Source organism: Balaenoptera acutorostrata, chromosome 10 (genome assembly GCF_949987535.1).
Source record: "Balaenoptera acutorostrata chromosome 10, mBalAcu1.1, whole genome shotgun sequence".
Classification (NCBI taxonomy): Eukaryota; Metazoa; Chordata; class Mammalia; order Artiodactyla; family Balaenopteridae; genus Balaenoptera; species Balaenoptera acutorostrata.
This window is the reverse complement of record NC_080073.1, coordinates 99472191-99487519: the sequence shown is the minus strand read 5'-3', so window position 1 is coordinate 99487519 and position 15329 is coordinate 99472191. Positions and strand designations below refer to the sequence as shown.

The 15329-nt window shown below is 45.0% G+C and overlaps 1 protein-coding gene across 2 annotated transcripts; it reads left to right on the top strand.

Annotated features, from left to right (window-relative positions):
• The first annotated feature begins 3048 nt into the window (after positions 1-3048).
• LOC103013328 (transmembrane protein 14C) lies at positions 3049-10046 on the top strand. Of its 2 annotated transcripts, XM_007173939.2 has the most exons (6): positions 3049-3162; positions 4231-4300; positions 4622-4698; positions 5529-5630; positions 8433-8520; positions 9525-10046. In XM_007173939.2, exons 2-6 carry the CDS (start codon positions 4278-4280, stop codon positions 9577-9579), a joined length of 345 nt encoding a protein of 114 aa, XP_007174001.1. In that variant the 5' UTR covers positions 3049-3162; positions 4231-4277; the 3' UTR covers positions 9580-10046. The 2 variants fall into 2 exon arrangements, with proteins under 2 accessions (XP_007174001.1, XP_057411159.1); XM_057555176.1 differs by lacking the exons at positions 8433-8520; positions 9525-10046 and adding an exon at positions 6424-7910.
• The last annotated feature ends 5283 nt before the right edge of the window (positions 10047-15329 follow it).

The following is a 15329-nucleotide window of genomic DNA, read 5'->3' as shown; positions in this document are numbered from 1 at the left end:
CCGGGAGGGAGGTGTGCAGGGCTTTGCAGGAGGTACGGGAGCCACTGGAGGGTTTGGAGCCGAGGAATGACACAGTCCAATTTGTAACTGGATTGTCCTGGTCACGGTACTGAGAACAGACTAAAGGAGTTAGGCAGCCCTACCCTTTACTGTGTGACCTTATACCAGCTAGAGAACCCCTTTCTGCCTTAATTTCCTCCATGGATAAAAGCAGAAGAAAGTAATAGTCTTTACTGCATAGGGTTGGTATGAAGATTAAATGCGTTCATCGATGTCAACCACTTCAGTGTCCCGTGTGTAATAAGCACACTGTATGCTTTGCTCATATTATTATGGCTCTCACATATGAGGTCCTAGAAGCACGTGGCAGATAGGGTAGGTTGAAAAAAATCGGCAGTTTTTTTCATAATCTCATTTATTAATTTCTTGGAGAAAATTTTATTGAATGGATGATGTCAATCTTAAAACTATAAAATGTTCCTAAAGACCTAGTAGTTAGTATTGTGGATACTCAGTAGACGTTGACTTGCAACACTGCAACTGGCATTTGATTTTGATCATTTTTGCTTGAGGTCTGTTTAAGTGTAAATTCAACACATACAAGGCTCCAAAAATGATAAAATAATGCTCAAAGTGAAGCGCTATTCCTTCCTCATGAGCTCTTCTGTTGTGGCAGATGGTCTTTATTGCTCTGGTTATGGGTGGGTGTACACGTGTGTCTAGCAGACAATCCTGACTTGAGGCCTCTGTGAAAAAAAAAAAAAACACAGAAAACAAACTAACAGAAAAACATGCCATTGATAGGCCCCAGTGGCCAGAGACTAAAAACTTAGTCCCGCACACAATCTTGGTCACGCCCCATGACACACTTGTGGTTCAGTGTTCCAGTACTATTCAGTGGGCTCCTAGTTAAGGCTGAGCTATCTTCTAAAATATGCTAATGTCAACTAGAAACATTACTAAACACAAATCCTTGTGTGGAACCAATCGAAACAGAGCAGAAACTGGTTCCTTTCATTTATTTTATATTTTATGATGGACTGCACATGAAACTATGCGTTATGGTAGAGTTAAGGGTGTAGGACAGAGCTTATTTCAAATAACAGCTCTACCAAGGGCTAGGACTATAGGTAACATTCTCTGTGGTTCAATTTCTTTAAGTCTAAAAGGCAGGGGGAGGATCATGGTGGGCTTAACTATGGTTTGAAGCTTGCATCTGCATAGGGAGAGATGAATCCCTAAATCATCCCAGCTGGTTAAGGCAAGTCCTGTCACTGTATTTTTTTTTATATATAAATTTTATTTATTTATTTTGGCCATGTTGGGTCTTCGTTGCTGCACGCGGGCTTTCTCTAGTTGCGGTGAGCAGGGGCTACTCTTCGTTGCGGTGCGTGGGCTTCTCACTGCAGCGGCTTCTCTTGTTGCTGAGCACGGGCTCTAGGCGCGCGGGCTCTAGAGCGCAGGCTCGGTAGTTGTGGCGCACGGGCCCAGTTGCTCCGCGGCATGTGGGATCCTCCCGGACCAGGGCTCAAACCTGTGTCCCCTGCACTAGCAGGCGGATTCCCAACCACTGCGCCACCTGGGAAGGGCCTGTCATTGTTTTTTTCAGGAGAGTCTTCCATTAAGTTGTTGAGGGTCTGGCCTAAGTGGAATTGCTCAGAGTTCTTAGTCATTATCAGCTTCGGCTGGTCAGAATCAGCTGTGGTAAACACAGACTTCACTTTTGATATCTGAAAAGTAGGAGTTGCTGCAAGTGTAAGGTCTTCTTTCCCAGTATGTATGCTGCCAACAAAAAATTGTCACTCGCCATCTGCCTCTACAAGGGTTAGGTCCCTAGCCACTGTACTCGCTGACCTTCCACACACCCTGAAAGGAGTTCTGGCTGGAGATCAGGAATGAGGCACCCCGCACTCTGGGAAAAACTGGCAGAACAGGCCTTCAGAGAGTTAGATATTTTCAGGGGAAGGTTTTATGAGCCTAATTTCTTGCATCTTCTCATATCTAGAAAAGCACTAAAATCATTAACAGAGATACCTGCTCCTCGTGACTAGCACCAACCTTCTGTCAAAATGTGTGCTTGAGGGCACCCAACCCCCTTTACCAAAAGCACATATACTGACTCACCTGCCACCCGCCACCTCTTCGGAGCGGTTCCTCAGAGCTACCTGAGAGTCTGTCTCCCGGGCTATAGCCCTCATTTTGCCCCCAATAAAACTTAGCTCACAACTGTCTCCTTGTGCATTTTTTTTTTCAGTTGCCAAGGCACTGCAATTTGCTTTTTCACTCAAGATTGTATATATAAGATCTATTCTTGTTGATACTTGTAGGGGATGAAAGAGAGAGACGCCAAACGTGACACCCACCCACATTTTGGTGTTACAGCAACTGAGTGAATGGTGGTGCAGGAAACGCAGGGAAGAGAAGCAGATATGGAGTGGGAGTGGCGATAACGTGTGGCCACGGGGGCATCGCAGAGGTACTTGCAAATGTAACTCACTCACTGTCCCCTTTTAAGATGCTTTTCAAGTAGCCTCACTCTCTGAAACAAACAGGGAAGTGAGCCACACTGTCTAGCCTGTCTAGTGGCCACTCTATCTTCTGCAGATAGAAAGTAGTCCCTTCCCATGGTAGCAAATAACGTGATCGGGGCTAGAGTGACAGTCCTCCCCGATGGCCTGCATCTGGTTGACACCTGGTAATAGGGCCCTCTGTTGATGCAGTCCTTCAAAATCCAGCCTCGGACGCCCTTCACCCCCATCGGTGAGCCCCCCCCCACCCTCACCGCAGACCTGGCCCAGCTCGCAAAGGCCTCTTGCAAAACTAGACTCCAACCCTGGGCTTCCGGCTTTAGGCCAGGCTGGCTTGGATCTGGGACGAGTGCTGGACGGCCGGCACCGCGCCCACTCCCCCGGATACACGAAGTGCTCGGCGACTCCCTGCCCCGGGGACAAAGAGCACGCGCCGGCCTATCCGGCGCAAGCCCCGCCCCATGCCCCGCCCCCGGGGCGCAGGGAGCGCCGCGACCCCTGACTCTAGCCCCGCCCCGTGCCCAGCCCCGCCCCCGGACGCAGAGAAAGCGCCGCGACATTTCCGGCAGGCCTGCGACTCCCCGCTCGTAGGCGTGTGCACCGTCGTCGGCGAGTGCAGACCTTCGGGAAGGAGGTTCGTGTACTTTGGAATTATTATTACTATTATTTTACAGCTGTTTTGACTTTTAGAAATGAGTTGAGAGGCTTTGCTGCCTCCTGCTCTTCGTCCTCCGGATCCAGGCGGCGGCTTTAGGCTGCGTGGTAGGTGCTTGTGTAGTCCCTCGTTTCCAGCTTTCCTTAAAGTGCGTTGTGAATCCGGCGGAGACCGTGAGCTCCCGAGGCAGATGCTTACCGAGGTAGCGTCGAGGTCATTAGTTTCCTGGAGATTTTATTGGGCCATCTCCTTAAAAATCTCGGTGACTCAACGTTACGTCGAATTAATGACTGGTACAATTCCAAGCCCCCTTCCCCCTTATAGACAGTAATTTAAACAGAAGAGGTTATGCATTTTAAAGCTTAGCCTCGTTGGATACCAGACGCATTTCTTTAAGAAATTAGGAGTTACACCCTACTTTGCCGAGGCTGTAGTGTTCTACGTAATTATGACTTGGGCTTTGTATATTTCATCCTTCCTCCTCCCCCCCCATCTAACAATAACTATGAGTGATGCAAAGTTAAATAACCGTCTGAAAATTTTACAAATGTTGAGTATTGAAATCAATTCTTTGGGCAGGGGTGAAAAGCAGCACCCTTTCCCCCCAGAAAGGGCAACTAAAATACTTGAATTAAGGGCACAGGAGGTGTGTTTACTTTCCAGTTTAGTTATAATTTGGTTAGGTGATGAGGAGATTAGCTCATTAACTGTACACAGCTGGTCAGTGAAGTGTCTTGTGGGCCTGTGCTATATTAGAATTTAGGTTATTACTAGAATGGTTGGTATCTAGTATGAATGGTTCAGCAATTACTTTGTGCAAAGCCCCTTTACATATTATCCCATTTAATGCCCATAGTAGCCCTAGGAAATGTGTACCATTGCTATCCTCAGCGTAGGTACAGTGAAGGAAACTGAGGCTTAGAGACGTTGGGTAGCTTGCCCATTCTTCTCAGCTCCCAAGGGCTGGAGCTGAACTTGGACCCACTGCTTCCTGGCTGCTAGCGAGCTGTGCTGTTAACTACCTCTGATCCAGCCCCTCCTCCACAGGTGCAGGCCTGGTGTGATCTTCCATTTGGACGGAGTGAAAGAGAACAATGGAGAAGGACTCTGGCCCACTGTAAGTGCCCAGTGAAATGGGGGTGGAATAGTCAGGAGCTTTTCAAAACCAGAGTTTCTTTCATCATCTGAAAAGGGCGCTGAGCCCAGACTGCTGGACAGCTTGGGCTATGGGAGGAAGGACGTGTCGGCCGGGGACTTGTGTTCGAGTCCCAGCTCTGCCGCTGAGTCTAGGCAAGTCATCTAACCTCTCTGGGATTTATTTGCATTTATACAGTGATAGGATTGTTCTGGAATGATGACCTTTTTGATCCCATCCTATGGTTCCATGCTGTTTTGTTTGTTCTTTGTTTTTTTAAACACGGTTGGCACCGATTTTCAGAGTGCCTTTACATTGGATCGGCTTTGGCTATGCGGCACTGGTTGCTTCCGGCGGGATCATTGGCTATGCAAAAGCAGGTATGGTTTGTAGTTATTTAACCTCTTAAAAATCTTGTTCCCAGTGAAGAGTGAGTCCCCAGGGTCCTCAAACTGCAGTCTTGTTGGAGTCAGGTTTGCTTTAGGCCCTCTCGCTGGAGTACAGGCTTATTATCAGCCCTGTAGCTCCTCCTGCACTTGCCTTGCGGTTATCTGGCTGAGCTACGCCAGGCTTCTTGTGCAGTCACTTGTTTTTGACTCTTTAGATAAAGAGACCGGTTAGGGATGGTAGTAGATTGTTATTATCATCACCTGCCATACATCAGCCTTGACCCCAGAGGGCCGTCTCTGCTCTTCAAGCAGGAGGAAACCTCTAGTCTTTGCAGAAGCAGTTTTGAAGTCTCCGCATTAAGTCAGGCACAGGTGTGTCAGTGAACGTGCTTGTTTCCACTCCCCTCCTTGCCGGCATCCCTGTCCCCATCACACACACCAGAATTCTTGCTCCCCAGATTGTTTTTTAACTCACTGACCCTCTTTCCCTTTCCTCTGGGGATGAGCCCAAGGTCCTGCCCTTGGAGAGTCCCAGTCCTTGCAGGGTTAGTCAGGCCTGGCTTGGAGCCCTTCCTTTCTCCCTGCAGGGAGGTGTCCTGCCTGTTAGAGGAGAGAGGACCCGTGTGGTACGACCCTGACCTCTCTGGTAAAATAGCAGACTCCCCCGAACTTTTTCCTGCTTGAGAATGCCTTGGTCCTGAACCACGTTGAGAGACGTTCTCTTTGCTGTTTTCCTCTGTAGGGGAGGGCGGTCTGGTGGCTTCTGTCAGTGGCATGAGTGTTTGCCATTGCAATGCAGCTGTGTGTTTGCTTCCCTCCAGGCAGTGTCCCGTCCCTGGCTGCCGGGCTCCTCTTCGGTGGATTAGCGGGTCTCGGTGCCTATCAGCTGTCGCAGGATCCAAGGAACATTTGGGTTTTCTTAGGTATGTCAGTTTCAGTGTCTCCCTGATGCGTCCCTGGGTTGGTGGGATGTGATAGGTTCTTCACATTACGACAGTTTTACTGCTTCTGCCAAGTCCTAGGGAAGTTTTGAAATGGAGGCGGGGGGGGGGGTGCGTCTTGTGCTGGTTTCTACTTATCTTTTATGTACAGAATATGGAAAGGTTTTCATACCTCATGAATGTAGATTTACCCAGTGAAATAAGTGTTAAACTTGTGTAAGGCAAGCATGTGTCTCTTAACCATTGTGCTTGCCCGCTGAAGACCGCCTGCTTGAGCATCCCTAAAGGACCATGTGTCTGGGTTAGGTTTGCATCAGTATTGCATTTTTCCCATTTGAAAATCATTTGTTAGCCCTTTAGGTGTAAACTAAGTGTGTAAGATGTAGGCCCTGCCTTCAGGGAGGCTTTACCTTCACTGGGGACATAGAACGTGACTGGTTCTGCTGCAGTGTCCTGTGACCAGCACAGACGGCGAGGAGCGCGGGGAGGGGAAGGTTACTTATCAGGGTGGCTTTGCTGCATCTTTCCTGAGCTCCACCCTGCGTCAGACACCCTGCTGGGTGTGTGGGCCCCTCGCTTTCCCCACAAACCCACAGGGTGAGAGAACACGCAGGGAGCAGGCGTGTCGCGGTGGTTTGTCCGAGTCGGCCTGGGCTGGGAAGGAGGAAGCGCCCAGCTCTCGGCCCTGCTCGGCGGCTCCCTCTCGCCAGCCCCCAGCCCCGGGGTTACTCTCAGGCCCCTTTGTCCCCCTTCTGACCCCGCTCCTCCACTCCAGCGAACAACCTCACCATCTACTTGAAGAAGAAACAGCAGCCGTCACGTGGAGACTCCGTGCTGCCATCGGCCTCTAAGCCTTCCCCTGTCCTGTTTCTCTCGTCTCCAAGGCTGGTCCCTCCGCCAGGCTTTGGGTCTCTACTCTTCACCTTCTCCGGAGCTTTGCACCGTCAGTGATGCCAGCTCTTCCTCGTATCCTGCCTCTCAGGTGGATCCCACCCATTGATGCTCCGATGTGCTCATCTCTCACCCATTTAAAAAAAAAAAAAAAAAGAGGACCTCTCATGACCCCACTGCTTTCTTCAGTTGCTGCCCTTCTGCTTCCTCTTCAGGAACTTCTCTTAAAAAAAATCCATTACACTCGCATCTTCACTTCCTCACCTCACATTCTCAGCCCACTTCGGCCTCCACTTCTGTCCCCTTAGTCCACGGGAGTAGCTCTCCCCGAGGCTGCCAGGAACCTGTATGCTTCAAAATTCAGCGTACACTCTTCAGTCCTCATTTTGTTTGGCCTTTTAGCTGTTCTCAGCACAGTACACTAATCCATTTCCCATTCTCTTGTTTTTCCTTTTTATTTTCTGATTCCCTTTTGTCTGTTTTGTCGACCTGTCTTCCATTTCAACCATTAGATATTAAGGTTCTTAAAACCTGGCTTTTTTAATCTTCTTTATACTCTCTCACTTGGCAGTATGGTTGAAGCCCAGGTCTTAAATTACCATCGATAACACAAATGACTCACAAATTTCTCTCTCCTCCAAGCCTTACTCGCGTATATCCAGTTGCCTGCTTGAAAGTGTTCAGCTGTGTCACGGCATCTGCCCAGACCTGGCTCCGTGTCCTCACACACGCTTGGGCTCCTGGTGTCCCCCCTCCATCTGGGTCTCCATTGCTCTCTTCCCCTCCGTCTCTGTCTGATTCATCAGCAAGTCCTGTCAACACTACCTGCAACTCGTATCCCAGGCCGTCCCCTTCCCTACCTCCACGGCCACCATCCACGCCCCAGTTAGCCCCCCTCTTGCCTGCATTCCCGAGGAGGTTTCTCAGTTGGTGCCCTACCTCCTCTCTGTTTTCCCTGGAGTGTGTTCCCTATGGTACAGCCACAGTTATATTTGCAGAATGCAGCTCTTGGTATGTATCCCTCTGCGTAATATCTTTTCATGGCTTTTCATTGCTCTTCGGAAGAAGACCGCAGTCCGTCCCGTGGCCCTCGAGGCTCTGTAGGCTGTGGCCCTCTTCCTCACGCAGTCTCGGTTTCTGTGCCACACCACGCCTAGCAGCCCCCTCTCGCCGCGGGGCCCCGCGTATATTACGCCCTCTGCCTGGAACGTGCTTTCCTCCCCTTGAGCTCGTTAATCGCGACTCTCGACATCGCGGCTCCACCTTTGCTTTCTCAGCAAGTCCTTCTCCCTGAATGGGCTGGATCCCGTTCATCACGTTGTTTGTATTGCATTAATTGCGCCTGTAGCACAGATTATACTTCTGAGTCTTTATTTGTGTGATTCTTTCAAGTTAGTCCTGTCAAACTCAAAGCACCGTCAGGGCAGAGATCTTTTTGATGACAGTTGTGTTCCCAGCACCTGGTGCGGCGCACGGCAGGTGGTCGGTATGTGAATAGACGTCGAGTGGGAGGAGCCTAAGAGCGTCGAGTGGGAGGAGCCTAAGAGCGTCGAGTGGGAGGAGCCTAGGAGCGCACAGGGTAAATAGCATCGGCGTAGGAAAGATGTAGTTTTCTCCTACAGCAGTTGAGGAGAAACTAAGAAATTTAGGGCTGAAGAATGGTAGGAGGTGAGGCTGGAGAGGCAGGCTGGGCTCAGACACTGAGAGCCTTTGACTCCAGTATTTGTACTTAATCCCGTTGACTGTGGGTGGCCGTGGAGCTCCCTGACTCGGGGAAGGAGGAGGTATGAGATGAGGTCTGGGCCCTTGCAAGATGGGTGGGAGTTTGGCCACATTTTCATCCTCCAACATATAAGGTGTAGTGATCTTTGACTCTTTTTATCTTTCCATCAGTTACATCTGGAACCTTGGCTGGCATTATGGGAATGAGATTCTACCACTCTGGAAAATTTATGCCTGCAGGCTTAATTGCAGGTGCCAGGTACCCTCTGCTCTATTGCTAGTTCTAGTTTAATGCCCCAAACACTTTAGACATTCAAAATTTTACTTATTTCAGTATATCTGATGCTGAGCATCGACTGAAATGATTTAAATTTATATACAAATAGGAAAGGCTGCAAAAACAGCAGATTTAATGTCAAAATGAAATAAGTATATTCATTCACTTTGGAAATGGTTTTGCTTTCACATTTGCTCTCTGGTCCATCCTGGCCCCTTTCTTTAGTGGAGGAAGCTTCAGTGCAAAGCCATGACTGCAGCCGTTAGTGTGACTTTCAGCATGGGGTCCATGTTTCTTAGTTGTAAGGTGTCCTTTATTATTGAAAATTTTGCTGAAAGGGAATCTGATTGAATCCTATTTAACGTTAATCGTAGTTAACTTTAATTATAAAATCCAAACCAGATTGTTCTTAAAAATGTAGTCTTTAAGTATAATAAAGATACCCCCCAAAATAGAATTTTTAAAAATCTGCTTTGGAAAAAGGTTATTTACCCAACTTTGATCATAGTTATGATGCTGTCAAGAATCATGTTTTATAATCAGCATAGACCAAGGTCAAGAGCTGTAAACTGGGAGGCTGGAGACCTACCACTGATGACCTGTGTGACTGGGGAGGCCTTGGTCTCTCCAGCCTTGTTTTCTCATCTTTGAATGATTGGCTGTTAGATTAGGAGCTTCAACTCCCGTGTATGATTTCAAAGCCCCAGTGCGGGACTGCCTTTGGCGTGTTCTTCCTGTGGCACCTCCAGGCGTGGGAGCTCACCTCTGCTTGCTCTGCCGTGGCACCTGCAGGCGTGGGAGTTCACCTCCGCCGGCTCTGCCGTGGCACCTGCAGGCGTGGGAGCTCACCTCCGCCGGCTCTGCCGTGGCACCTCCTCGCTATGCAGTTGTGAGGGACCTGCTGAGTCCCAGCCCCTTAAAAATAGTCAAGTGCCTGTGCTGTTCTTTATCTGATTTTTTTTTTTTTATGTGTTTCCTTTGAACAGTTTGCTGATGGTCGCCAAACTTGGAATTAGTGTGTTGGGTAAACCCCATGAGTAGTAGTCATGGCCCAGCTTGGACTCATGAAGAATTTTAAAATTTTCACTATTTTTAGCATATTAAGATAAATAAGTACAGCATTTTCACATATCCTGACATTTTACTTAAAAACAAACCAAAAAAACCCAACTTAACAGAGAAAAATGTCAGTTATTATCATTACAACCCTAAAGAGGTGGGTAGAGTGTAACACAAGAGCTTCTTCCTATAGTAGAAGCATACAGTTTGATTCTTGTATGTTGGTGTTATCTGTTCTTTCTGAATCTGTAGGTAAAATCTCCAGGGATAAAATGTAAGGTGTCGCCATTGGGGTCCCTGAAACCCTGTACCCTACTCAGAGGAACAGTGTGAAAAAGATCTGTTAAAGAGATTTAGGATATCTGTTCTTTTGCTTATCTTAGAGCACAGACCTACTTTGAAATTATATTAAGTGAAATCAATGAAAATAAAGTTTACTGTAAATAATATTTTCTTCGGTGTCTTTGTTGCCAGAGCTGTCTAGAACATAGAATGAGATGTGAATAGCAAGAAGATAAAAGAGCATGAAGGTGTTTTTGTTAACATTTTATTTAGGAATTACCCATCCTGAATAATTTAAAGACCAAGGAAGGAAAGTTATTTATTATTTGATTATACATTGCATTGAGCCTTGGATTTCTAAGATTAGTAGGACTGTGTAACCAAAAAAAGAGAAAAAAAAGAAAAAAATGGAATTGTTGTTAACCACCACTGAGTTAACTCATTCTGGTACCCCTTACTTTAGTTTCCCCCTCTTTAAAGAAAAGGGATATTTGCTACTTACCTCAATCCTAACTGGTATTGATTGGGTTTAGAATATGTAATTCAGGCATATACAATTTTGTGGATTGGCTTAAGCTCCTTGAAAGGAGTCCTAGTTTCCTCATCTTTGTTGTGTATGCCATGGTTTGACGTGTCTGCCAGGGCCTTTTTTTTTTTTTTAATTTCTTTTATTGAAGTATAGTTGATTTACAGTGTGTTAATTTCTACTGTACAGCAAAGTGATTCAGTTATACATATGTATATACATTCTTTTTCATTTTCTTTTCCATTATGGTTTACACAGAATATTGAATATAGTTCCCTGTGCTATACAGTAGGACCTTGTTGTTTATCCATTCTATATATAATAGTTTGCATCTGCTAATCCCAAACTCCCGATCCATCCATCTCCCACCTGCCCTCCCACTTGGCAACCACAAGTCTGTTATCTGTGTCTGTGAGTCTGTTTCATAGATAAGTTCATTTGTGTCATGTTTTAGATTCCACATAGAAGTGATATCATATTTGTCTTTCTCTTTCTGACTTACTTCATTTAGTATGACAATCTCTAGGTCCATCCATGTTGCTGCAAATGGCCTTATTTCATTCTTTTTTATGGCTGAGTAGTATTCCATTGTAAATGTGTACCACATGTTCTTTATCCATTTATCTGTTGATGGACATTTAGGTTGTTTCTATGTCTTGGCTATTGTAAATAGTGCTGCAGTGAACATTCGGGTGCATGTATCTTTTTGAATTACAGTTTTCTCCAGATATGTGCCCAGGAGTGGGAGTGTAGGATCCTATGGCAACTCTATTTTTAGTTTTTTGAGGAACCTCCATACTGTTTTTCACAGTGGCTGCACCAATTTACATTCCCACAACAGTGTAGTAGAGTTCCCTTTTCTCCACACCCTCTCCAGCATTTGTTGTTTGTAGACTTTTTAATAATGGCCATTCTGAGTGGTGTGAGGTGATACCTCATTATAGTTTTGATTTGTAGTTCTTTAATAATTAGCGATGTTGAGCATCCTTTTCATGTGCCTATTGGCCATCTGTATGTCTTCTTTGGAGAAATGTCTATTTAGGTCTTCTGCACATTTTTCGATTGGGTTGTTTATTTTTTTGTTATTGAGTTGTATGAGCTGTTTATATATTTTGGAAATGAACAGGACCCCTTCTTAAAGCATAATGCCCATAGCTCTACACAGATGGGGTGTGACCAGGATACTGGATTCTAGACCACACACTTCTGTTAGTACAACCAGAATCAAAATAAGATTTTTGGACAGCCCCATCACAGCAGTGAGTCATTAAGCTTTTGGTCCACTGACACCCTAGTTCTTTTACTCACATGCTGCTGTTAATAATAACTACTCATAGATAAGAAAGGGTTGATGTTTGATGTCACATACTTGGAGGTATTTTGATTAAATAAAAAAATCCATAGTTCCTGGCATAGTCAGTAATTGCCTTTTATCATATAGTTATACCAAATTCATAGTTTAAATAATACAGACAAATCCATTTCCAAACAGTTCATTGGTATCTGGTATGATTTTATGCCCTGGTGAATCAGATTATTGTGATCTTCTCAAACGTTAGTCCTGTACAGTCTAAAGGAAAATGGACAAAGAAAATCAAGTAAGCAGAACATTTTCTTTGTCCCTTTTATATTTTAAAAGTTGATTTTTATGGAAATGTGTTTGGGAGGAAAGAAACAGCTGGTTGTAGTTAGTGTTACAAAGGTCAGGACACCCACAGGTAGGCTGGGTTTCTCTTGAGCAGAGAGGAGACGCCTGTGTATTGTTTGTGTTCACGGAGCTTCATCTCCATGCTTGTTTCCCTGAGCGCTGCTTCTGTGTGAGGGTCGGCTGGACGTGAACATCAGTTATGACTTGTTGTTCCTCAAACGTTTGAATCATATATGAGTTGTAAGCACAGAGGCACAGAAAAAGATTGTTCTAAACGAAAGATAGTCATTCTGTTCATCAGAAAAAGCACATTTTGGGTTCTGAGCTAGCCCTTCAGTGATCGTCATGATAAATAGCTGCTTCAAATATTATGGTTAAATGTATTTAATAGTCCTCGTCAATATTTTCTGTCTTCTCCGTTCGTGTGTGTGACATGTGCATGTGACATGTGCGTGCGTGTGCACCCAAACTAACCCTTGGCTGTTGACGATGAAGGCACTTGTGATGGTGGAGGCATCAGGCGGCCGTAGACTGTCCAAAGCTCCCATCCTTCCAGAAGGGATTTCAAATCATGATGCGAGGCCCTGGTTTTTCTTCTGTCATGAAGTGTTTCCTAAGGGCACCAATTTTGGCCACCTTCAGTTCTAGGGTTGGGGCACCAGCCTTAGACTCTGAGTGACAACGATTCCCTGGAGGTGGGAATTAGTTTAGGTCCAAGGTAGATCCCTGTGTGACTGGTCCTGTGGTCACCTGTGAGAGTTCTAAGGCTGCCTGCAGTTCTAAGGGGCGGGGGTGGGGTGGGGTGCCTTCATGGCCCAGCAGCCTTGACAGGGTCCTTGCTAAGAAACCCTTCCTCTCCCCGGCAAAGTTTCCCAAGTACTTACTGTCCTAAGATTGTGCTGGGTCCCAGAAGGAAAAGAAAAACAAAGCATGGCTTGCCATCGTGGAGTCTAGTGGAGAACACTGACATCTAGACAAACAAAGGCAATATAGAAATACATGGCTAGGGCTTCCCTGGTGGCGCAGTGGTTAAGAATCCGCCTGCCAATGCAGGGGACATGGGTTCGAGCCCTGGTCCGGGAAGATCCCACATGCTGCAGAGCAGCTAAGCCCATGTGCCACAACTACTGAGCCTGTGCTCTAGAGCCCACAAGCCACAACTACTGAGCCCATGTGCCACAACTACTGAAGCCCACGTGCCTAGAGCCCATGCTCCACAACAAGAGAAGCCACCACAATGAGAAGCCTGTGCACCACAGCAAAGAGTAGCCCCTGCTCGCCGCAACCAGAGAAAGCCCGTGACCAGCAACAAAGAGACCCAAAGCAGCCAAAAATAAATAAAAATAAAAAATAAAATAAAATAAAGAAATACATGGCTAACAGAGGTAGGTAGACATTACATTACCCCAGGGGCACAAGAAAGTGGTCAGTTCTCTTCAGGGAGTCTAGGAGGGCTTCACAGAGGGGATGGTGGTTGAGCTGAGCCTTGAAGGATGAGGAATTCATAAACAAGGACAGACAAATGTTGCAGGTAGAGGGAAGGTATGTGCAGTGCCTCTGAGGCATGACACTGCCTGGCGCAGTTGGGTACCTACAAGTTGTTTGGTGTGAATAGCATAGAGCGGGTGAGGTTGGCAACAGCAGGAGATGAGACTGAAAGGCAAGGTCAAATCTAGATGACCTTGACATCCCCAGCTAAAGGTTTGAATGTAATCCATTTTCCCCCTCATTTTTGTTGTATTTTGTTTCATCATTTTTGTTGGTTTTCGTTTCATAAAGATTTGTGGAAGCTCTCTGTATATAATGGGCACAGGTCCTTTATTATATATTACATTTTCTCCCAACCTATTGTGTGTCTTTTAACTTTGTTTATAGTTTCTGTACGTCTTTACATAGTCAGATCTATTACTTCATTGCTTTACAAAGTTCTTTCTTATTCCAAATTATAAAAATACCTAGTTCACAAGGTCGTTTAAAATTGAGATAAAATATGCTTGTGATAAAGAATGCATGTAAGACAGCAAAATTGTTTCCTTCTGATCCCAGACACTTAGTCTCTCAACTTAAGAGGTAGCCATTATTTATTTATTGTCCCAGAAGTTTTCTGTGAGTATAAAACATAGAAATGTATCCTTTTTTGGTTACTGTTAAGACAAGTGAGGACACAGAATTAACACTGAGTTACACTTTGCTACACTGTATCACACTTAACACCTTTTCTTTATCTGGACATGGAGACCTACCTCATTCTTTTTAGTGGCTTTTTAATTATATGATGTGGCTATCTAGTTTACCATTCCCCTACTGACAGAAAGGTACCTTGTTTAAAGCTTTCCGCTATTAAAAAAATGCTGTACCAAGGAACATCACTAAGTCCCGGTGCACATGTGCAAATGAATCTTTAGGTTATACCCCTAAAAGCTGAGTCAAAGCAGATGAGCATTTAAAATTTTAATTGTCCGCAAAAAGAGTTGTACGGATTTACACTCCCACCAATAGCGGTTGAGAGATTTTGTTTCCTAATCTTTGCTAACATTGCGTATTATCAGACTTTTTATCTTTGACACATTAAGCTAGGGGTCTGCAAACTTTTTCTGTAAATGGCCAGATAGTAAACATTTTAGGCTTTGTGGGCCATACCGTCTCTCTCCAGCTATTCAGTTTTGCCTTGTAATGCAAAAGCCACCATAAACAGTACATAAACGAGTGAGCATGGCTACCTTCCAACAAAGCTCTATTTATGGAATTTATGAAATTTATTTATTTATGAAATTTGAATTTCATATCATTTTCACATAGTACCAAATAATAATCTTATTTTGATATTCTTTTCGACCATTTTTTTTTTTTTTTTTTTTTTTTTATAAAAAACATTCTTAGCTTGCCAGCTGCACAAAAACAGACAATGGACTGGATTTGGTTCACTGACCATGGTTCCAACCCCTGATCGAAGCCATTGTTTTATATAGTTAGTATGACTTATTAAGCATCTTTTCATATATTTATTGACCAGTGATGTATATTTTTTCTGTAAACTCCCCTTTTTTTGTTTTTCTAATTGATCTGTGACTCTATAATCACTGTAGATTGTACTGTGTTTTGATATTTGGTAAGGCAAGTCTGTCATTGTTACTTTTCTGATTTTTCTTTACATACTTTTCCAGATAAATCTAGACTTAGCCTTTCAGCTTTAAATTTTACTAGGGATTTTGATTATGATTGCATTGAATTATAGATAAATTTAGGAAGATTTGGGAGCTTTAAAACATTTATTCT

Coding starts and splice junctions, on each gene's coding strand:
- LOC103013328 (XM_057555176.1), top strand. CDS start 4,278: ATGGAGAAGGACTCTGGCCCACT. Junction 4,301..4,621: donor GAGAAGGACTCTGGCCCACT/GTAAGTGCCCAG, acceptor ACCGATTTTCAG/AGTGCCTTTACATTGGATCG. Junction 4,699..5,528: donor CATTGGCTATGCAAAAGCAG/GTATGGTTTGTA, acceptor GCTTCCCTCCAG/GCAGTGTCCCGTCCCTGGCT.